General features: G+C 35.3%; 3 protein-coding genes and 1 pseudogene across 3 annotated transcripts; 1 reads left to right on the top strand and 3 right to left on the bottom strand.

Moving 5' to 3' along the window:
- The first annotated feature begins 1,952 nt into the window (after positions 1-1,952).
- LOC18440222 (glyoxal oxidase-related protein) lies at positions 1,953-5,869 on the top strand. The gene is made up of 2 exons (XM_006850374.4): positions 1,953-4,100; positions 5,075-5,869. Exons 1-2 carry the CDS (start codon positions 2,890-2,892, stop codon positions 5,496-5,498), a joined length of 1,635 nt encoding a protein of 544 aa, XP_006850437.2. The 5' UTR covers positions 1,953-2,889; the 3' UTR covers positions 5,499-5,869.
- Positions 5,870-11,499: 5,630 nt separating this feature from the next.
- Positions 11,500-12,321, bottom strand: LOC18440221 (17.8 kDa class I heat shock protein). The gene has a single exon (XM_006850373.4). It carries the CDS (start codon positions 12,231-12,233, stop codon positions 11,745-11,747), a length of 489 nt encoding a protein of 162 aa, XP_006850436.1. The 5' UTR covers positions 12,234-12,321; the 3' UTR covers positions 11,500-11,744.
- A 3,770-nt stretch (positions 12,322-16,091) lies between these two features.
- Positions 16,092-16,976, bottom strand: LOC105421108 (17.8 kDa class I heat shock protein-like; annotated as a pseudogene).
- Positions 16,977-18,706: 1,730 nt separating this feature from the next.
- Positions 18,707-19,375, bottom strand: LOC18440220 (16.9 kDa class I heat shock protein 2). Its single transcript, XM_006850372.2, has one exon. The coding sequence runs from the start codon at positions 19,373-19,375 to the stop codon at positions 18,881-18,883; it is 495 nt and encodes a 164-aa protein (XP_006850435.1). The 3' UTR covers positions 18,707-18,880.
- Positions 19,376-23,329: the final 3,954 nt, after the last annotated feature.

Raw genomic sequence — 23,329 nt, 5'->3', positions numbered from 1 at the left:
AAGGACAAGAGAAAAAGGGCCACTAAACCCTAGAAAGGTATACACAATAAAACTTTTTTTTTTTTTTTTTTTTTTTATAGGGGATCACGATCTTCCGATATTGAATGTGAAATCTCCCAGCAAGAGGTTGTCTTGTGCAATTGATTGAGCTCAAAAGCCAAAAAAAAGAAAAAACAATTACGACGTACCTCAAGAATTTTTTTAGAAGGGTATACAAAGACATACCTCAAGAATTTCTAGAGGGGTATACAAAAAGACTATTTGTCATTGGAAAAAGATGAGGCTAGCCCACTATTAGTCCAATTGGGTCGATGGTCACGATTGTATTTTATATTTTTATTTTATTTTTTGTACAAATCAAAATCACTTAAAATTTTAAGTTTATTTAACAAAAAATTAATTCATAAAAATAAATTGATCAAATTACCTCTGAAGCATTTCAAGGGTATTTTAATTAATTTATGTTTTGTGAACTTTTTATTTTTATATTTTTATTAAGTATGCCTTGATGAGAAAAATTAATACCTAAAATTTCATGTTATTTGGATTTGTACAAATATATTAAAATTATATTATAAAATGAGTCGTGACCGTCATATCAGACCAGATTTAATCTAAGCTGCATGACTAACATTGTAGTTGTTAGCTAGTGGGCTAACCTCAGACTTTTCATTTAACTTTTTTTTTTTTTGGAGCCTCTACCCGTTTTTTAAATCATTAGTGGTTTTTTAATGCATTAGGTATTAATGGAAGCCTAGATATTAGTTGGGGCGCCAGTGGTGCTACCACCACTACCCCAACCCTATTCTCACATTTCTATTTACCTTTTGTATAATGAGGTCACAACTATTTACACTCATTAAATGTCAAATTAGACGGCTTGGGGTGAGTTATGAAGTACGAGAATTATTTTTAGGGCTTTGTGTCTAATCGGTGATACTCTTACAACCACCAATTCTAAAATCTATGCGACCAGAATGATTGTGATCTCTTTGAACGAAAGGTAAATGATCTATTACAATGCTTTTTTCAAAACTAAAGGATTGGAGTTATCAAATTTAAACTTAATGATCGTATATTAGAAATAAAGGAAAAAGTTTGTATAGAGCCGAGGCTCTAAACAATCAAATTTGAGCCTACTTCAAAAACTTCACTAGAAGAGGTTGTTGTGATGCCCAAATATCTTCAAATTGATCATCTCGACATCAAGATGCATGGACATGAGAAGAAAAATGGATTTCAAGTTTTTAGAAATAGTGTATTTTGTAACACATTTTTTACTGTCAATTTTCAAGATTTTCAAGTTTTCATAGATCTATTGATCTACACTGTTTTTGAAGCTTTAAACTTTATAAATAAATATGAAAATATATTTTAAGGCTATCACAATGACTTCCCGTATTGAAACCACATTTCTTGACACTATTTAATGGTAGGCTCTAATTTGATTGTTTAAACCCTAGGCTCTATACAAACCGCACCAAAAAATAAAATGTATTGTAATATAGAAATTCATGGATCTTTATTGAAAAATAAATATTTTCTTATTGAGAAAAGTTTACATAGAGCTAAGGCTCTAAACAATCAAGTTAGAACCCACCTCAAAAAATTCACTAGAAGATATTGTTTTGATACCCAAATATCCTCAAACGGATCATCTCGAAGTCAAGATGCGTGGACATAAGAAAAAAATGGATTTCATGTTTTGAAATAGTGTATCTTGTAACGCATTTTCGGATTATAAATTTCAAAATTTTTTTTTATAGATATGTCGATCTACACTATTTTTGAAGCTTTATACTTTATAAATAAAAATTAAAAAATATTTTAAAGCTATAATAATAATTTTTAATATTAAAATCTCGACACTATTTAAAGATATGCTCTAATTTGATTGTTTAAAGCCTATGCTCGATACAAACCGTACCCTTTCTTTTTTCAAAAGCATGCTGAGCACATTTTTTTATGGTGGTAACGGTAACATTTTAAAATTGACCTGCCGCTCTTTACTCTTTACTGACTTTTGTGAACTTTCTCCCAACGCTGCATGTTTTCACCACTAACTCCACGCACCAACGTCAATAGTGACCCACAGCAGTTGAGCACCATTGCACGGCTCAGATTCTCCAAACAACATCCCCATCCATCAAATCCGACGACCAAAACATCCCTATCTTCTTCCATAGGGCTGGTAATGGACCAAGTGGGTCTGCGCCAGGGCAGGGCGAGGGCCAAGATGGGTAAGACTTGGGCTGGGCCAAGACAGGGTTGGCCCAATTTATCCCAGCACGACTCTTATTTCTTTATCTTTTCTATTTTATTTTTATTTAATTTTATTTAGCTCAACCTAACCCCTACTTTTCCTATATAGGCCCAAGGCCTGGGAAGGCTTATCTGGGCTTTGCTCTATCCTTTACGGAACAAATCAGGCTAGGGCGAGTTCAATCTTCCCAACCTAACTTTCTAAAGCTGGCAACAGGCAGCCTGGGCCTAGCTACGCTAACTCTTGACCTAGCCTGGCTCGGCCTCGGCCTTGGCCTAGCCCAGCCCAGCCCAGCCCAGCCCAGCCTACCGAAGCCCAAACTTACTTTTAGGGCTGGCTGACCGAGCCGGGGGGCCTGGGCCACCCTTCCCATTGCCACCCCTGTTAATTTTCCTAGCTCCGCGTGTAATCCGAGCCATGAGGCGAGCCGAGCTGCTCTTCTCCCCCACCGAAAAGACCACGATCTTCACCTCTTTTCTTTCTCGGAAACTGATTTGGCGTTCACTGTTTATGCCAACTGTTCTCAGCGCTCCTACTCTGTGGGGCCCACACCAGACTTTAAAGGTAGAGGCCACTATTTATCCTCTTCCCTCGATCCATGTTAAAAGACGCAAATTAAAAAGGCCATGGCCTCCATAACCCTCTTCCTCTTCTCAGTAATCTCCAGCTTCATCTTCACCTCCAACGGTGACCTGCCCGGAAAATGGGAATTGCTCCTACAGAATGCCGGGATCTCGTCGATGCATACTGCGGTCACCCGATTCGGGACTGTAGTGCTTCTCGACCGCACCAACATCGGGCCCACTAAGCTCAAGCTGCCTCGCGGCAACTGTCGCTACGATCCGAGGGACGCAACACTGAAGCTCGATTGCTATGCTCACTCTGCAATCTTCGACCCTGCCAGCAATCAAATCCGGCCGTTGAAAATCCTGACTGACACGTGGTGCTCATCGGGTGGGTTTTTACCGAACGGGACTCTCCTCCAAACCGGAGGCGACCTCGATGGCAACCGTAAGGTCAGGCTCTTTGAGCCGTGTTCGTCGGGAAGTTACTGTGATTGGATGGAAACTCCGGATTATGATCTGGCCGTTGGACGGTGGTATTCGACGAACCAGATTTTGCCTGAGGGCCATGTCATCATCGTCGGAGGTCGCGGGACCCACACCGTGGAGTTTTACCCTCCTAACATGGGGACAATTACAGAACTGCCCTTCCTCTTGGAAGCAGAGGACGCTCAGATGGACAATCTTTACCCTTATGTTCATCTTCTCCCCAATGGTCGCCTCTTCATTTTCGCAAATACCAAATCTATCCTCTACGATTATAATTTGAATCGGGTTGTACACGTGTACCCGGAACTACAGGGAGGGCCCAGGAACTACCCGTCTGCCGGATCATCGGCGATGCTCGCCTTGACGCCGGATAACGAACATTCGACGGCCGAGATTGTAGTTTGCGGTGGAGCAACATACGGTGCATTTATACAGCAATCTACCGATGCACCGGCCAATGGGAGCTGCGGGAGAATCGTGGCCACAGACCTCGCGGCCACATGGCAAATGGAGGAGATGCCATTTGTCAGGATAATGGGGGACATGGTGATGCTGCCCACGGGACATTTATTGATAATCAATGGTGCACAAGCGGGGTCTCAGGGATTTAACCTGGCTTCCAGCCCTTGTCTAAACCCGGTTCTATATCGGCCAGAAATGGACGCCGGATTACGGTTTATGACACTTAATCCGGCAACCGTGCCCAGAATGTACCATTCGACTGCGGTTTTGTTGCCCGATGGCCGCATTTTGACAGCAGGCAGTAACCCTAATTACTTTTACAGGTTGGTTCCTCCTTTTGAAGCTTCTTTTGACTTTGTTCTTAACGCAAAAAAGGTTTTAAAGTAGGAAATGTTGACTGCACCAATAAAATCGTGCATTATAGAGTAATAATTCTATTAATTACACATAAACCTTGTTAGTAATGACTACAATACTTAGTTGTTTCTCTAATTTGATGAACAACTTTTGCATCACTATCACTACAAACAAACTTGCCACTAGCTGTGCCGGCCAGCCCCACAAAAAGTCACAAATAATTTAGGAGGGGATGACTAATGCTTTTTAATTTTTATATATAATCATAAAAAAGTTATCGTATTTTAGTAGGGGACCACAACTATACATATTCTTATTTTATTTGTATGTTGCACCAGTGTATTAGCTATTTTTCTATAACAAAACTCAAGCTCAAAACTTTGATTTTTGTTCACCATTTTGCTCTTTTTTTAAGGTTCAACTTTTTTCGAATTATAATCCATCCAAAGGTTGGAATTTAGCACCACGCTTAAAAAAATAAAATAAAGTGTTTGGGTGGTTCGAATATCCAACATTGAGTAGTCAATCAAACTTGAGATGTAATGTTGTTCGATGTGAACTGCCGTACGCTCGTCCAATTCCTAAACCTCCTTCCACACTTCTCGTGCGGTATATGAAGTGGTTCCAAAAGTTCAACATTCGACCCCGCACGTAATTGGGTGGTTTGAAATTTGGATCTTGAAATTGAACCTTTCAATCGAGTAAAATGGGAAGAAGACCAACTTAAAAAACTCTAAACCATATCCTAAAATATGGAATGTCTTTTAAATGCATTAAAGATTTTGAGTCTTCGTTTACTAGTTATAGGGGTGACGAAGCTACGATTTTCTTTTTTGTTTTGATTTTATGGTTTCGTAAGCACTAATTTTAATAAGAGCAGTTATATTAAAAACCTTATCATTAAATGAATAATTTTTTTTTAAAAAATGTACTTCTACAGTTTCAAAGGCGACTTTCCAACGGAGCTAAGGATCGAGGCTTTCTCCCCTGAATATCTCTCTCCCGATCGCCAAAATCTCCGTCCCGTTATCTCCAAAACACCGTCCGTTATCCGTTACAGCGAGCAATTCGAAGTCCAAATAAAGGTACCGTTACCCGTTGTCGAAGTCGTTGAAATCAACTTTGCGAGCGCACCATTCGCAACTCACTCTTTCTCACAAGGCCAACGCCTCGTCAAGCTTTCGGTCTCCAGCGCCCACCCCTCAATTTCCGGCGCAATTTCGGCGGAATCCGGCGGCTACACCTACACAATCTCTTGTACGGCTCCGCCCAACGGGGCGGTGGCGCCACCCAGCTATTACATGATGTTTGCAGTCAATCAAGGAGTGCCAAGTGTCGCCTCGTGGATTCATCTCATCAATTGAAATCGATGGTAGAGATTCGATATCAAAGCGTCCAATAAATAAAGGCCACAGTAGAGTTGGGACAAAATACCGTAATGTTGTGGGCCCAACCACAGTTACGTATACGACTACGGTGTACAGATGATTTAGATTGCGGATCACATACATTATTTTGATCAAAAGGTGAAGAAAACAGAAGGATTTGACAACACTTGCCCTTGCACTCCGGAATCATGGTTCAATTGAAAGGTGAGTAATTCGATGATTTACTTTCATTCGCCTTTTAGTCTATGGAAATTTACATTTGTAGTATTTCTTAAAGGGTGCGGTTTTTATAGAGCCGAGGCTCTGAACAATCAAAATAAAGCATACCTTCAAATAGTATCCAAAAATGTGGTTTCAATACTGGAAATCATTGTGATAGCCTTAAAATATATTTTCATCTTTAATTATAAAATTTAAAGCTTCAAAAATAGTGTAGATCGAGCAAACCTATGAAAATCTTGAAAATTAATAGTCCAAAGATACTTTACAAGAAGTACTATTTGCGAAACTTGAAATCCATTTTTTTCTCATGTCCATCATCTTGATGTCGAGATGATTAATTTGAGGATATTTGGGCATCGAAACAACCTCTTGAAGTCAAATTTTTAAGATGAGCTTTAATTTGATTGTTTAGAGCCTCAACTCTATGTAATATTTTTCCTTTTCTAAATAATTTATGAATTATACTAGGATTATATTTACTCCCAACCAAAAGACCTACTTAGAAGGATTTCATCTAATTTGAAATGTTGGGAATCACTATCACTAGATGATTGGTCTCATGAAAAAACTGAAATTTGAGTTTTTTAACACTTAGATCTTACCGTCTTAAAATTGCTGCAGTTTCTATTCAAACTTGAAACGTTATTTTTTTTCAATTGCATAAAGGGTGAACTGAGGTAATTTTTTAATGGCTAAGGTTTGCATAAGGTTGCGACCCTGAAAAATCAATGTAAAGTGCAACTCCAAACTTTGTTATAAGATAGTATGAGAATCTATTTTTATCGCTAATTAAGAGTTTAAACTCCAAATATGGATCAAATCAAACACATCTATAAGCACATGAAAAACCTTAAAAACATACGATCCAAATAAAGTGCTGCAAAATGTATTATTTGTTGGATTTGAAACTTTTTTTTTTTTTTTCATATTCATACATCTCAATGACGGCATGATCAATAAGATAGTTCCCCAATGTTTAACCTTTTTCAATGAAATTTTAAGGTGAACCTTAATTTTAATTCTATAATTTAAGACGTCAACCTAGATGACTTTTTTTTCCTTTTTTTTTTATTGAGATTTATCTATGGGTCGAAGTGATGATATACCCAAATTTAAGGTCCTGAAACTCATTAGTGAGGGTTTACGGCGCCTCAGAGAATATGATAACTTATAGTATACTTTATATGTGAATTTTTCTCACAAGTTTTTCTTTCTCACGTAATTTTCCCATGTAGATCATTATTTTCGACCGGTATAAAACAAGGCCAAAAAATACATTGAATGACACCCCATTTGTTCTATAGATATTGTGAAGGGGTTACCAAAACTCTATTGGCTCAAAATATAAGTCTAACCATTTAACCAAAATTTAAAGAAAAATATACACATTCAACGAGCCAAATACATACCTTTTTAAGGAATTTGCTAATGGAATTGTATAATATGACACCATTTAACTTTTGTACAAGGAAGTAACAATTATTTTGAGTCATTAAATGTCAAATTGAATGACTTAAGATGTGTCACAAAATTTTTATTTTTTATTTTTTATTTTTTATTTTTTATTTTTTATTTTTTATTTTTTTTATTTAATTTTAAATCGAATCAATGACACTTTTACAATCTCCTAGTTCGAAATTTGACAAACAAAAGTAATTATATCCTCTTTATATTAAAAATAAATGGTCCCTCTATATACTTTTTTGAACTTCGAGTTTCTTAGAAAACTATCAATCCCAAGGCACCTTCAGATGCCCTGTTGATTAGATTTAAGTTAACAAAAAAATGTATATTATTGCTCAACTTGATTTTTTGCTGCTTTTTTCTTCCACCCTTTATTTTATTTTATATATAAATCTTTTATCTTGATTCAAATTGACAATCTTTTACCACCAACTCAAATCTAAACATGGGCAAAATCATTTTGATCATCTTTCAATTGGTAGTGTCGTCTGCTTGAGTACATGTGTTATGACCATAGAGGTCTATTTTGACCAACACTGGATCAATTCTTGAGCGTATTGATCGATCAAATCATGGATTAAACACCATTATGCAGTTTGAATGTAGTTACGTGCTTCGAGCCAAATTTGTTATGTAATCTACTCGGGATTTAAAAATCGTAGAGTTGAGACGAAATCGCTCATTCTGATCTAGAATCGATTGCCTTATTCTGGTTCTGTGTATATATGGGAAAACGGTTGAATCTAGTAGGGAATCGGCAATTCTGTATAGTTAAACAATGACTCTATGGTAAAATGGCAATCCGGACCCCTATTCGCTAATCCGGACATTGCCGGTTCACTGCTTTATCTGTGTTTTACTAGTTCATTGCTTTTTCCATACAATAAGATGGTGATCTAGAGCGTTTTTTGGGTACCCAATCGGGGTCATTGATCCGTTTTTTAAATCACTGGCTTTGGCTATACATTATTTTGACCGATGTCTAATTTAATAGTCTTAACGCATAGTACTCCGGGATCTAGAGGCACGAGAAGTTTTCGCTTTCTTCAAAGTGTTACACCCATGTTTTGGTAAAATTCTAAAGTGCAAACGGGTCAAGATGGGTACACACCCAATATATAACCAGATCAGAATACGATTTCTGAATCTCAAAATTGCACACTCATGAAACCCGTACAGAACCACAATTTATAAAATTGATATGTTATCCCAATCAGTATAAAACCATTAAACATTGATTGGAATCATAATATACTTCTCTTTGTGAATTTTCGTCGATAAGTTACTGTGATTGGGAACAACATCAACATGTATGTAACTGTCATAGACAACCAAGTAATTACCAGTGAGCACAGATGTCTACCACAATAAATAAATGAAAATCGTTTCATGCGGGCTGGACATGATTGCATGTGCATTCCAAAAAGTGTAAAGCATCTATCTTAAAGATGGATGCAAACAGGACATGATTGCAGCATTCCAAAAAATGTAAAGCATCCATCTTAAAGATGGATACAAGCAGGTGTTCCCTCAAAAAACAATGGAAACTATTTGTTCAAATATTTTCTTATTAGAAATGCTATTTCTAGTTTTAAAAATTTACTTATTTTTTCACATTCACGATCTCCATGTTAGAGATTACTTGTCTTCAAAAATTAAATCCAAAAATTCATCTCAAAAATAATTTATTACTAAGCCCACATTTCTACATATCAGGGCTTGGCCGCATAGAAACCGGGTTGTAAAATAAATGACAACTGTAATAGTAATTGTTACATGAAAAGTTGGAAAACTCTCATGAAAAGTTGGAAAACTCTTCCCAACGCTTATAGGCGAAAATGAACAGTGATTTTGTCTACCTTCATCAGCGTCCAAAGTTCATTGTACAGTCACGATTGTCTGGTAATGTTTAGTTTTTTATATTTTTTTCTACAAATCGGAATGATCTAAAATTTAGAACATGTGAACATCTTAGTGAAGCACACCTAATATATATATATATATATATAAACAAATTGACCAAAATACCTCCCAAATTTTTCGAAGGTATTTTGATCAATTTTTTTCATGTAAAATATTTTTTTTTATATTTTTCGTAGATTCGCTTATTTTTTATGAATATACGCTCTAAATTTTAGGTCATTCTGATTTGTAGAAATAAATGAAAAATGAAACATTACCGAACAATAGTGACTGTGTGATGAATTTTGGATGGTGATAAAAGTAAGTAAAATCACTATACATTTTCATTTATAGACGTTTTGTAGTATCTTCCTGAAAAGTTAAAAGTAAAATATTCTCTCTCTCACTCTTGCTTTGCTACTCCCCATTGACTCGAATTAAAAGTTTGTAACAGGTAAGGGTAGCAACGGGTTGGGCCCAAGTCCGGTTTGATTGAACCCATATACAAACTTTGAATAGTATTTGGATCCAAGTTTTAAACTCAGAACCGACATATCTGAGTCTAAAATTTGGATTGATACCTGGACCTGAGGTCGGGCCTATTGGTTAGGTCTGAGGCCCGATCGAGTCCATTGCCACCTTATGACTATAAGGTTTTTTTCTTTATTTATTTTTTGGGTAGACAAAGTGCGGAATACAAACCCCTATCAATAATTAAACAATTTTTTAATGCATAGCAGTTTTGGAATGCGTAAGTGGGATTCGATACCAATAATTAACAGTTTTTTAATGCATATCAGTTTTCGAATGCGCAAGTGGGAATGGGGCCAATAATTAACAGTTTTTTAATGAGTAAGTGGGAATGGGGCCAATAATTAACAGTTTTTTAATGAGTAAGTGGGAATGGGGCGGAGGACGCGGTGATAGCACCATTATGTAATTATATTATTGGCAATATTGTGCAATCCTTACTGTTTTATACAATAACTAAAACCTTTCCAAAAAAAAAAGCAAAAAAAAACCAACATAGGCAATATTTATATTTGGATTGGGTCCGGATCAGATCCAGGTCCATAATAGTATTTAAGTCAAGATTTTAGTGCAGACCCAACCTTTCAGATCCACAATTTTAACTCCTACCGGGACCCAAGGTTGGGTCTACCCGTCGTCCTGAGTCCTGTCGGGTCCATTGGCACCCCGAGTAGCGTAAAAAGCAGAGAGGTAAAAGGGAGTGGTTACGGATTAAAAAAGGTCAGATTAAAGTCATAAAACTTTCCCTTGAACCAAGAGTCTCCCTTGAGAACAAGGAATGTATTTCACAAGATAAAAGAGAGTAAAACCCAACTTCCTGCTCATAAAATCTTTTCAAAAATATTATTTTATTATCATCTTTAGTGAGGTGTAAGGTTGGTGCAAGAAGATGGTACAAATGGCAGCCCTTAAACCGGGCCAAGCCACTTGAAATAAAACGTGGCACGATGTACATGAGGGGTGGTTCTAAAAGAGGGAGAGAACTGGTTATGGTCTAAAACGACCACACTGCTAAAATAAACTAGCATATACAACGTTGTTTTGAAACAAACCAGAAAAAAGCTAACATATCAACCGTTTCAACTACTTTCAACCAAAAACAAAATGTACTTTCACGGCCCCTTTCGTAATACTACGCTTGCACCTCCTCGATCTTGAAAAGCTTCCTACACATCGATCCACCGTCATTCATCGACAATTAAGACTGCAACACAGAAAAATGACACCATTTCTGAAATTCTGTAGACCTTAGATTCTGTAAACAAGAGCAGTACAGAAAAAAACCATGCAACTCGAGGGATTTAGATTACGAGGACATAAAAAAAACTATGCAAATTGGACGAGGTATTTAGATTGTCGTGGGCGCTTTTGTAATCTATAGATTTTCAATAATTTAGATTGTTGATGGCGCTTTTGTAATCTGTAAGACTTTCAATAATTGCCTTCCGATGCATAAAAAGCTCAGGCCATGGCATCAGCTGACTCGCGGACACAAGAGGTGATCCGTTCTCATTCATACATTTTGAAAAATTATGTGATTGCTAGTAAATATAGCTCCTCCCATAGATACATTTTGAAAAATTATGCAATCGCACTCCTCTCGTGGGAGAGAGAACTCCAATACTTCCCATAAATTCAGACATCAACCAAATGTTTTCAACAAGTTCACAAATCATCTGTCACACTAGTATGAAATTTACCTACGAATACCACCCAACAATTTAACCATGTTTTAAAGAGATTAAATATTTGTAGCAACCAGATTTTTATCTCCATCAGTATCGAAAACACAATCTTTTCCACTAACAATTCGCATCAACTGCATCAAATCAACAAAATAGTAAAATTCCACATTATCTATCACACTTAAAACTCATATATCATAACAACCATACAACTCCGAAGCACACGCCACACATTCACTTCTCCAAAACAGATATACCATTACATTTCTGAAACACAGAAGAAACCACACGCCACATATCCACATGTTCACTTCACAGATAGATACAACATCCACAGCTCTATACACATGGTCAACAAGTAAAAAAAACCTTCGTTTTTCCCGGATCCCAAGCCCTCCATAACAGAGAACTCGGAAACTCAACCTGAAATCTCGATGGATTTCACATCAGTCTTTGTGGCTTCAACTTTGGGAACAGTCACAGTGAGAACTCCATTCTCCATTGTCGCCTTCACTTCGTCGACCTTCCCATTTTCAGGGAGCCTGAACTTCCTCAAGAACCTGCCCAGGCTTCTCTCTACCCTGTGCCACCTATCGGTCTTCTCTTCCACCTCCTTCTTTCTCTCTCCGCTTATCTGCAGCACTCTGCCATCCACCAGCTCAACTTTCACCTCCTCTTTGGTGAGACCGGGGAGATCGGCCTTGATGATATGAGCGTTGTCTGTCTCTTTCCAGTCGAACCTGGCGTTCAAGATCGCCGAGGTCGCTGGGTCCTGGGGAATAAGAGAAGAAGGTGAAGCGGTGCTCAGGGGCGAAGGGAAGAAGCCCTCAAAGGGATCCCAAATGTCAAGAGAGAAAGGGTCGAAGATATGGGACCTTCGCCCAAAACCGGTTGGGATCAAAGCCATTTTTCACTAGTTTTCTGATACACCGAGACTTCAATAACCAGAATTGAATTCTCTTTTACAGGACAAAGATTTGTATGCTGCTTAAACCGCTCTATGCAAATGGGAGGAGTGGGAATTTATAGTGAGAGAAAACGGCGTCGAAGTTTCTAGACAAAAATCACATCCGGATAATTCCGGATATAACTGCAATTTTCTAGAGGAGGGCATCCTGAATATTTAGATTTTACAATGATCGACCGTCCAATGGTAAAACAAACAGTGGCGATCAACCGCGATAGATATGCTTTCTGTTATATGCTTGTGTTGTTTTGCATCCACCGTTCATTTTAGGACAGGGCGGTTGATTTTGCCAACTTCTTGTTTACGGCTGATTTTCACAGATGAGCGGCGTCGGAAGTGGGCGAAGAACACGCGGCTGAAAGGAGGAAGCAAGAGGACACATGGCCAAGAGAGGGATAGAGCATGGCACACGGCAGAGGAGGACGGAAAGAGGGAGCACGTGGCCAACTGACAAAATGCACACACGAGAGAGGAGACAGATAAATCCCTACCACCATTTTTTATTAAATATCCAAATTAACTGCCGATATCCTTCTGCTTTTTTTTATTTTTTGGAAATTATACGGATAAACGGACAATTAGTCCTTGAAAATTTAGCGATCTGAATAAGAATCATCTGATTCGAAATGAGAATCATCGATATTATTTTAGATCCTATAATATATGGGAATTTGGATTGGGATTTGGTTTATTTGTTCGGTTCGGACAATCTATACCCATTCTATAAAAAAATAATAATAATTCAGATGCGCCAACCAAATCCCACTTTTTTTTCTCTTTTTTTTTGATAATAATGAATTCCTATATTTTTATTAATTTTTTTAATTAAAAAATTGTTTATGCTTCGATCTGTGTTGATCTATGAGTTGAGATCGATTCAAATATTTACAAAACTTAGTTAAATTTCAAAGGTAGAGAAAATAGAGTCGTTTCAATTATGGGTCAAAGAATGATATAGATCTATTCAAATCTGATTTTTTATTGGGTCCATTCGCATCGTCAGCTCTAAATCCGTATTTTAACTTAAAAAAAAAATGCTTCTAAATTTTAACTAAATCTATTAATTTTTAAAAATAAAATAAAAAATAAATTTAAGCCAAAAAAATAAATTTAATTAAGCACAAAAATAAATATTTAGCTCTAGAAATCCAAAATTCAGAGTTTCATGTTTGGATCAGGCTGCTCTTCTGATTTGTGCAATCATCTCTTTTTTGGATGCCTTATGCTTGCTAAAATATGTAGACCAAAAGTTCTTTGATATACATCTAAGATTCCTACGGCTCAAGAAAAAGCATGAAAATTTTAGAAACGATCTATTTAGCCTTTTGTCGGATTTGAATAAAGTTTTTTTTAGATTTCTAAGGGTTTTGGGACTTTACAAGGTAAAATCTAAATTTTGGGTTTTTTTGAATTTTTTGAGATTTTTTCTATTTTTTTAGAAATCTTTTAGTTTTTTTTTTTTTTTTTTCTAATTTAAGGTATTTTCTGAATTCACAATGCTCATGGTCATTCGGGTGTCTACAAAAACTTAAGTGGTGGCCCACCAATAATTGAGGTTAAATGAGGCCTTTTCAACATTAAAATATATTTTTTTTATGGATTATTAAAATGCATTTATAATTTTATATTTTAAGGTCACAACTTCCAACTACAGCCGAGCCTTTTTCCATCCCCTTTATATCGTTGTTTGCCATCAAATTTCTTTGACGTGGAATAATTATTTTTTAATCCTTTCTCTCTACTCAAACATGTAATGGAGTTTGTAGCGAATAAACTCCATTCAAAAGAGGCTCGTGTTCGTCGAAATTTCGGAGCAGTAAGAGCTAGGTTATTGGTTTAAATTTCGGTCGAAATTTTAGCAGAATGTTGGCCAGTCGCTGCAAACTGCAAGGATCCTAGTGTTACGAGCTTTTGCGCGAAAATCTGGAGTTCTAAACACCTCGTCATCACGAAGCATTCTGTTCATCTGATGAGAGACAAATCGAAGACAGAAAAGAGAGGGCGTGTTGGTGTTGATGAGAGAGAAATCGAGAATGAGGAGAAATCGATAAATGGAGAGATATTAGGTCATTAAGATTATAAAAAAAAAAAACCAGCATATAGGATTTAAAAAAAAAAAGAAAAAATCAGTACTAATACTAGTTTATTGACATTTACAATATATTATTTTATAAGATATTTTAAGAGAAAAAAAGATACTAATTCATACCATTTTAGAATCTCTTTTCAAATTACTTACTCGATTTTTTCACATTGTAAGTATGAATTTATTTATTTTTAAATTTTTTTTATTAAAACATGATTGTAAATTTATATTTTAAATTCTATATTTTTTTTCATGTTACTTATTACTCCATAAATTTATTTATTTGTGAGGTTTGTTGTATATTTATCTTACCTCTACTAAATCAAATAGTTGTCCAAAAGTATTATACACTTCCTTCTTTCTTCACTACAAATTTGAATCTTAGATATCTATTCTATTGTAAGATATTATATTTTAAATTTTATTTAACTACAAAATTTTATTCGACTACAAAATAAATGTAATGGATAGTAAACAATCAGATATGAGACAAGTTCAAAAATTACATATTTTTAATAAAATAGTAAAAACTCTAATACAATGCCATTATTTTTTGTAAAAAAATTATTGCCTGTCGACTTTCAAATAAGAAAAGCACACAAAAACACCATTTACTTTTAACTCGAGGTGGCAATCAATCTTAGCCCTCAAACTTGCAAATCCAATGGTTGAAAAAATTGTTAAAAAAAATCTCCATCTTTATCATTAGATTCAAAATTTTTAAAAAAAATATTCTCAAATTTTTGATGCATCCCAAACCGTCTACAAATAATTGTGATCCTTTTATAATGGTATAATTTTTCATCGATTATCAATTATTATTTTTATTATTTTTATTATTATTTTTTTTATACAAAAACTGATAGTGGGCCACAACCCAAATTGGAGATAAAAGAATGTAAAAATTTTATAATTATGATTGCAATAGAAAATTATCCCTCATCAATTTCTACAACTGTTGAAATCAATTTAGATTTTCCCTTACTTTCACTTACCAATTATTAAAAAAATTTGTTTTTATATTAGTCAAACGGACTATAACTAAATTGAGGAGAGAAGAATGTAGAAATTTTTTATTATGATTGCAGTAGAAAATTGTCTTCGTACATCTATTCAAATCAATTTAGATTCCTCTTTTCATATCCTCTACTTTCACTTTCTACTTATCCTAATAATTATACCATACAGTATATACTTGAGAGAGATGTTTTTTAAGCGGAAATAAAGCAGAGAGACTGCATATGAAAAATTTCCAATGATACAAATGTTTTTTAAGCAAAGATAGGCCAGAGATACGCATACGAAATATTTCTAGAGATTACTTGTCAACCTCGTAATAGATTTTTCACCACTCGTACGTCTGATGGATTTCGTGATTTTTTGATAAATTTAACGTAATCTCAGATAATCTCTTTTTTTTCTTTTTTTTTTACTATTAAAGTATATCCAAACGATATAAAGGTGTGTTAAACACATGGAGTTTTTTTAGAATGAAAGAGACTTTCCCCCACATTACGAAAACTGTTCTTCCATCGTTTCTTCCAAAGCTGAACCCATTTTAACATTAAAAAAATTTCCATAAAAAATTGCCTTTCTAGCTTCCACACAATAATATCAAACATGAAAGTTAGGACATTTAGCTCCCACTTCTAATAACTCTCACTTATCAAACACGCCCAAACACGCCATAAATATAATAATATACCTTTCCTTGTAATCTATTGTTACTTTCTTGTAATCTATTGTTACGTTGTAGATTTTCATGTACCCAAAACGGGCCCGAGCTAAGAAGAAAGGACATGAGACTAACTGCACTCGTTAAGCCCACTTCCATTACGACAGGAAACAGAAAACTGATACACGCCTACACGGCCATTCACTTCTTTCCTAATTTTACCTTCCATCTGACAAAACAGACACGGCTAAAAACTCAGAAACTTAGCGATGAAAACTCAAGACCTCTGCCCCTCAAACTCAGGAATTTCAGCTTGAAATCTCAATGGATTTGACGTTAGGCTTTTGGGCTTCGACTTTGGGAACAGTCACAGTGAGAACTCCTTTCTCCATTGCCGCCCACATCATTGACCTTCGCAATTTGAGGGAGCCTGAACCATCTCACGAACTTTACCGGGCTTCTCTCTACCCTGTGCCACTCTTCTCTTCCACCTCCTTTCTCCCTCCGCTTATCCGCAGCACATTGCCTTCCTCCAACTCAACCTTCACGTCCTCTTTGTTGAGACCGGGGAGATCGGCCTTGATGATATGAGCATTGTCGGTCTGTTTTCAGTCGAACCTCCCATGCAAGAACGAAGAGGCGGCTGAATCATGGGGAATAAGAGAAGAAGAAGAGGAAGGTGTATCCCAAATATCAAGAGAGAAGGGGTCGTAAACATTGAATCTTTGCGCAAAAACTCTTGGAATCAGAGACATTTCTCACTACTTTCTTGATATATATATATATATATATATATATATATATTAAGAGAGAGAGAGAGAGAATTCGAACACAAGAAACAGAAATGAAGGATTGCTTTTGATGAACAGAGATGATCATCTACGGTGGATCCTTGAAACTGCCATTTGCAATGGGGAGGAGAGGGAATTTATGGTGACAGACGGAGAAGGGGGTGGAAGTTTCTGGACAAAAATCACGTACAGAGAATTTACTTTGTAAGGAGCACATCCTGAATATGTAGAGAGTTGAGATTTGACAGACAGTCATTGACCGTCCATTGGTAAAAGAAACAGTAGCGATCAACCGCGATAGAGAGGTTTTCTGTCGGAAAGGTGCAAGAACACGGGGCTGAAGTACGAAGTAAGCGACACGTGGGAAAGCGAGGGGTAGAGCAGGGCAGTGCCAGGAGAGGGAGATACAAACCTACCACTATTTTCCATTAAATTGACAAATTAAAGTCCGTCAGGGCTGCTTTTCCGGAATAACACGTGTTTGAAGCTATTAATATTTGAAAATTCGGCGATTTGAATCGGAAATGCCGGTTGTGATGTTGTTTTGGATCTTGCAATATATTTAATTTTGGTCGAGTCCCTTCCTTATCGGTTCCGGTGGTCCGCACCGATTATGTAAAAAGAATATCAGCGCCCCAATCGGTTCCCACGTCTTTATTAATATTTTAATTAAAAAAATCAATTTATAACGTTGCAACAAATAAAGAAAAATTACAAAAAGCCTCCAAAAGGAGGCAAGCTTTTCAGAAACATTTTCAGAAACAAGGAGCCAGACCCTCCCTATTTTATAATGGAGGGCATGCTTTTTTTTTTTTTACTTCATTTTATTTTCTTTTGATTTGATTTCGGGGTATTTGTTAGAAAAATTAAATTTTATATAAAAATTGCTAAAAGAAACTTGGTTAGGTTTAACAATTAGGTCTAGAAAATAGAAAGTATGATTTAGCAATTAGGTCTAGAAAATAGAAAGTATGATTTTGGAGTTTTTTTTTGTGAGTTTTCTCTGCACAAAATAGTACTCGTTCGTAGGATATTAAAAAATATTAATATTAATTTATTAAACATTAAAAAAATATTAATTTATAAAATATTTTGAGAAAAAAAATATTACTAGCTTATACTACATTAGAATGTATTTTAAAATTGTTTTAACAATTTTTCTACAATACAATTATGAATTTATTTATTTTTCAATTTTTATTAAAACATGATTCAAAATTTATATTTATAAATTTATATTTTTCGTCACACTAATTATTCTAAATTATGGTTATTTATTTATGAAGATCGTACCCTTATTTTTTTTCTTTATTAAATCAAGCAATTTAAAAACTATTACACACTTCTTCTTTTTCACTATAAATTTGTGGTCACACTAATTATTATAGATTATGCTTATTTCTTTGTGAAGATCGTACCTTTTTATTAAATCAAAAAATTAAAAAACTATAACACACTTCTTCTTCTTTTTCACTATAAATTTGAGTCTTAAAAGATCCAATCAATGAATTGTATTTTAAATTTCATTCGATTATAAATTAAATATAATAAATCTCAATACTTATGTATTTTCAATAAAATAATAAAAAATGATAATATAATACCATTACTTTTTTAAAAAAAATATTAAAAAATAAAATTTAATTAATTTTAATAATTCTGTATTTTTTAATGCTAAATCTTCTCAATCCGACGTATTCCTCGGTCCGAGGAGCCAACCCGCCAATCCAACTCGATTTTTAAGATGAACAATCTCAATAACATATAAATTATCTTAATAATAACTAGAGAAGTTTTTAAAACAGTGAAACTGAGAAATACAACCAAATAAAAATGGGTGTCGTTTGTACGATCGCTATTATTTATTACACATTTTATTGTTGTTTAGACAACCTCCATTAGAGCTCACACAACTCTTCACACAACTACACAACCCTTCTCTTCTTCCTAACTTTAGCTTCCATCCAACAAAAACAGATCCGGATAAAAAACTCACAAACTTAGCGATGAAAACTCGAGACCTCTGCCCTCAAACTTAGGAATCGCAGCCTGAAACCTCAATGGATTTGACGACAGGCTTTCGGACTTCACCTTTAGGAATAGTCACAGTGAGAACTCCATTCTCCATTGTCGCGTTCACTTCGTCGACCTTCGCATTATTAGGGAGCCTGAACCTCCTCACGAACTTGCCGTGGCTTCTCTCTACCCTGTGCCACTTCTCATTCTCCTCTTCCACCTCTTTTTTTCTCTCTCCGCTTATCCGCAGCACACTACCTTCCTCCAACTCAACCTTCACATCCTCTTTGTTGAGACCGGGGAGATCAGCCTTGATGATATGAGCGTTGTCAGTCTCTTTCCAGTCGAACCTGGGGTTCAAGATCGCAGAGGAGGTTGGATCATGGGGAATTAGAGAACGGGGAGACATGTTAAAGGGAGAAGGGAGGAAGGCCTCAAAGGGATCCCAAATGTCAAGAGAAAAGGGGTCGAAGACATTGGACCTTCGCCCAAAACCGGTCGGCATCATAGCCATTTTTCACTGGTTTTTTGATACAGAGAGAATTCGCGAGCCAGAATTGAGGGTTTTTTTTATAAGAGAGAACACCGTAAGGCTGCTTCTGATGATAAGAGAGAGGGTAATTTTTAGGAGACTCAAACACTAGAGTCATATCAAAATAAGTAAAGCCTTATTTCATAACTCATTGAAAATTGTGTTGATAAATTTTTCCATTGATCAATTTGACCTGAATATTATGGTCTTGAAAACTAAATTAAGATTTGAAGCTCTAAAAATAATGTATATTATAATAAACTATTTAGAAATAATGTATATTATAATAAACTATTTAGACTGACCATTTGATCCTAAAAATAAGTGTTTATAGATTCACAAAGTTTGTAATATTTTTTTAGTTTCAACTTTTATTGTCGGTGTTCGAAATGGATTTTAGATCCATCATGGAGATTTTCATTATCGAAAGTGTTTTTCATATCAAGATTTGAAGTGAGGCTTTATTTTGTTTTCATGAAGCCTAAGCTTTTTAAAAACTTCATCCTTCTTGTATTTAACCCTCAAAAAGTAAAAAAAAATTGAGATTAAAATGTCATTTTCCTCTTTTACTCTCTACCCACTCTCTTTCTCCCCCCCCCACACACTTTCTCTCTTTACTAGCCATCTCTCGCTCAACCCTCTCTCTATCTCTCTTACATAAATTTCCGACGCCATATACTCCAAAACAAGAAAAGAAAACCTCTGATATACCAGCCAATTTTCTCACCTCCGTAAACCAACCTATTTCGCCCATTTGTTGGCCAAAACCCAGCCATTCTCCTTGAAATTTCGCCATAAAACCCATAAAAGTGCAATAGTAAATATAAATAAATAAAATAAAATCGAGAAACAAACATCGCCTAATTAAATAAGGACCTGGTTTCTATTCGGCCAAGCCCGCATATGTAGAAATACGGGCCCCTTAATAAATCTATTTTTGAAAAGGATTTTTAGACTTAAATTTTAAGGACATGTAATTTCTAGCATTGAGATCATGAATATGAAAAAATAAATAAATTTTAACAACTAGAGATAATAATTCTAACAAAAAAACATTTGGACCATTAATTTTCATTGTTTTTAAATGGAGTACCCACTTCTTAACCGCATATGTAGAAATGCGGTCCAGCTAGCATGAAATAGTTTTCTATTAAATAAAGCACCTAAAACCCACATCAAGAATCCGAAAAACACCCCACTTTCGGGTCTTATTCCGGCCAAAAACACACAGGAAAAATCCTTCACCTTACCCTGACCTGATCAAGAATGCATCGAATTCATACCCTCTCGCTCTCTCTTTCTCGGTCCCTGTTGCTCCACAAACTAGTTGGGTACTTTCCATCCCTAACACAAAAGAAATACCACTCTGTCCCTTCCATCTTTCCTCTCCCTGCTACGAAATTAAAAACCCATTCTCGAATCGAATCGACCTTCAAAATCAGATGAAAAAAAAGAACAAGTAAAGCCGCAGAGGACTTACAAGGAAGATCCCATGGCTCGTGGTGAAGCTCGAGTCGAGGACCTTTGGAGAGAGATAGTGGGTGATGAGCTCTTCATCACTGCGGTTTGTATAAAGTCGAGGCTCTAACAGTCGAAGTAAAACGCACCTTCAAATAGTGTGGATAAATGTGGTTTCAATATTGAAATTTTTTGTGATAGCTTTAAAACATATTTTCATCTCTAACTATAAAATTTAAGTTTAAAAAATAGTGTATATCAAACAAATCTATGAAAACTTGAAAATATTAAAAATTGAATGTCCAAAAATGTATTACAAGATGCACTATTTTCAATACTTGAAATCTATTTTGTTTATGATGTCCATGCATCTTGATGTTATCAATTTCAGGATATTTGGGCACCAAAACAACCTCTTCTAGTGAAATTTTTGATGTGCGCCCTAATTTGATTGTTTAGAGCCTTGCAGTTATAAAACAAATCTCTTTTATTTTTTGTACCAGGATGTCACAATCACGCTTATCCCTTGGATTTCAAATTGGGCATTTGTAAGAGTGTCAACGAAAAGGCTCAAAGTTAAAAAAGAAAAATTCTTAGTCTTCGTGACTAACCCAAGCCATCTAATGAGTATGAGTGATTGTGACTGTCACACCCCAAGAATTTACAATACAGATATTCTTGAGATGTGACAGTCCAAAACATATATACAACTCTTGATAGGACAAATTTACAGTGGCGAGGTCTTACAATATCTTCCAAGGTTGATCTTGACTAGCACTCAAAATGAATCCGCAGTTATCCTGAAAAAATGTTTACCATAGTTTGATGAGTTTGGCTACTCAGTAAGTGATCATCATAATCCTAAAAATAATCATGGTTGGAAGATATCAATATTTTCCAAAAGGAGATATATTAACAGAAATGCATCAACAGTTTCACTTTCAATAAATGCATAATTAAGTATAATCTGAATAATTGAAATGCATATAACACTTTAACGGTAGTGCATAATCCAAAGGATTTCACAAAATACCCTACTGGCGTCCCAAGTAGGTCACCTATATACCCCATCAGTGTCCTGATGGGTCAACTTAATCCCTATTGGCGTCCCAAATAGGTCCACTTAATCCCTGTAGGTCCACTTATACCTCACAGCCGTACCGGATGAGTCCACTTAATCCCTACCGGCGTCTCGGATAGGTCCACTTATACCTCACCGGCGAACCGGATGAGTCCACTTGCATACTTAAATTATTTCTAAATCTCTTTAAACATTCGAAAGTAGCAATATCATGTACTCAACATATCACTAGAATCATTTATATGAATCTCACTGAAACCATTAATAGCATTCACTTTCAATAACATTTCAAAAATAACCAATCAAATCTTTTGGGCTCAAATTTAGAAAGGTAGCAGTTCGTAAAGACATTCTAGCATAATTGCCATTTTAATATGTATAGAAAAACTCTTATAAAAATTCAAGAATACGAAATTATCACAATTTATGGGATATCAATTGACAAATGAACATTTCACAGACAATGCTATAATCAAATGCAAACATAGCAGTTTTCAAATAATAAGACAGTCATTTGCACATAAAATTTACAATGTCTAAATATTCAAAAACAGTAGAAAGAATTCTCACAATTTTATTAACAGCAGAAATATTACATTTATTTTTAATAATTTTACAGTATCTAAAATTTTCTAACAATAGACAAGAAAAATAAATAAATTTATTTTTCTAAGAACTTACAGCATTTAAAATTTCTAACATAGATAAAATATCACAATTTTTATAAAAAAGATTATTTTTCAAGATAATGAGGTCGCGTGTGCATAAAATTTATCGCGCCTAAAATTCATGATAATAAGTAGAAATAATTATTTCACTTTATTTTTAAAAAGAATGGATTATTTTTCGAGACAATAAGGTCACTTACACACAAAACTTATAAAATAAAGATCCTGGACAGAAATATCACTATTTATTAAAAACAGACTATTTCTCAGGAAGACGATGTCACTTACCTAAAATATTTTGTGAGAGTGCATCCGATAAAAATTCGGCTAGAGAGAGAGAGAAACCTCGCCTCTCGTATTTAAACTCTTACGACACCTTTTAATAATATTTTATTAAGTTACACCTCATACACGAGGTGTAACGTTTATATTACCTCTTATACACTTAAAGCCCACGTCCACTGGACGTGGCAAGGCATCAACAAACAAACAAACTCAAACTAAAAGCTTTGAAAATGGTGATGGTCCCTAAGGACTATCATGCTCATATGGACCATCACTTATTAACAGTTTTTTTTTTTTTTTTTTTTTTTTTTTTTTGAAAGTTAAAGATTGTTACATTCTCCCCCCCTTAAAGAAATTTAGTCCTCTAAATTTATGTACCTGATTACTGAAAAAGATAGGGATATTTTTCTCTGATATCGTGTTCTCGTTCCCAAGTCGACTCTT

This window comes from Amborella trichopoda, chromosome 8 (genome assembly GCF_054954075.1).
Source record: "Amborella trichopoda isolate Santa Cruz 75 chromosome 8, AtrichopodaSantaCruz75HAP2 v2.0, whole genome shotgun sequence".
Lineage (NCBI taxonomy): Eukaryota > Viridiplantae > Streptophyta > Magnoliopsida > Amborellales > Amborellaceae > Amborella > Amborella trichopoda.
This window is presented reverse-complemented; position numbering and strand designations above follow the sequence as displayed.

What these genes read in the sequence shown, in the direction of transcription:
- LOC18440222 (XM_006850374.4), top strand. Translation starts at nt 2,890, where the DNA reads ATGGCCTCCATAACCCTCTTCCTCTTCTCAGTAATCTCCAGCTTCATC. An exon ending in AACCCTAATTACTTTTACAG is followed by an intron (nt 4,101 to 5,074) that starts GTTGGTTCCTCC and finishes GTACTTCTACAG; the next exon opens with TTTCAAAGGCGACTTTCCAA.
- LOC18440221 (XM_006850373.4), bottom strand. Translation starts at nt 12,233, where the DNA reads ATGGCTTTGATCCCAACCGGTTTTGGGCGAAGGTCCCATATCTTCGAC.
- LOC18440220 (XM_006850372.2), bottom strand. Translation starts at nt 19,375, where the DNA reads ATGGCTATGATGCCGACCGGTTTTGGGCGAAGGTCCAATGTCTTCGAC.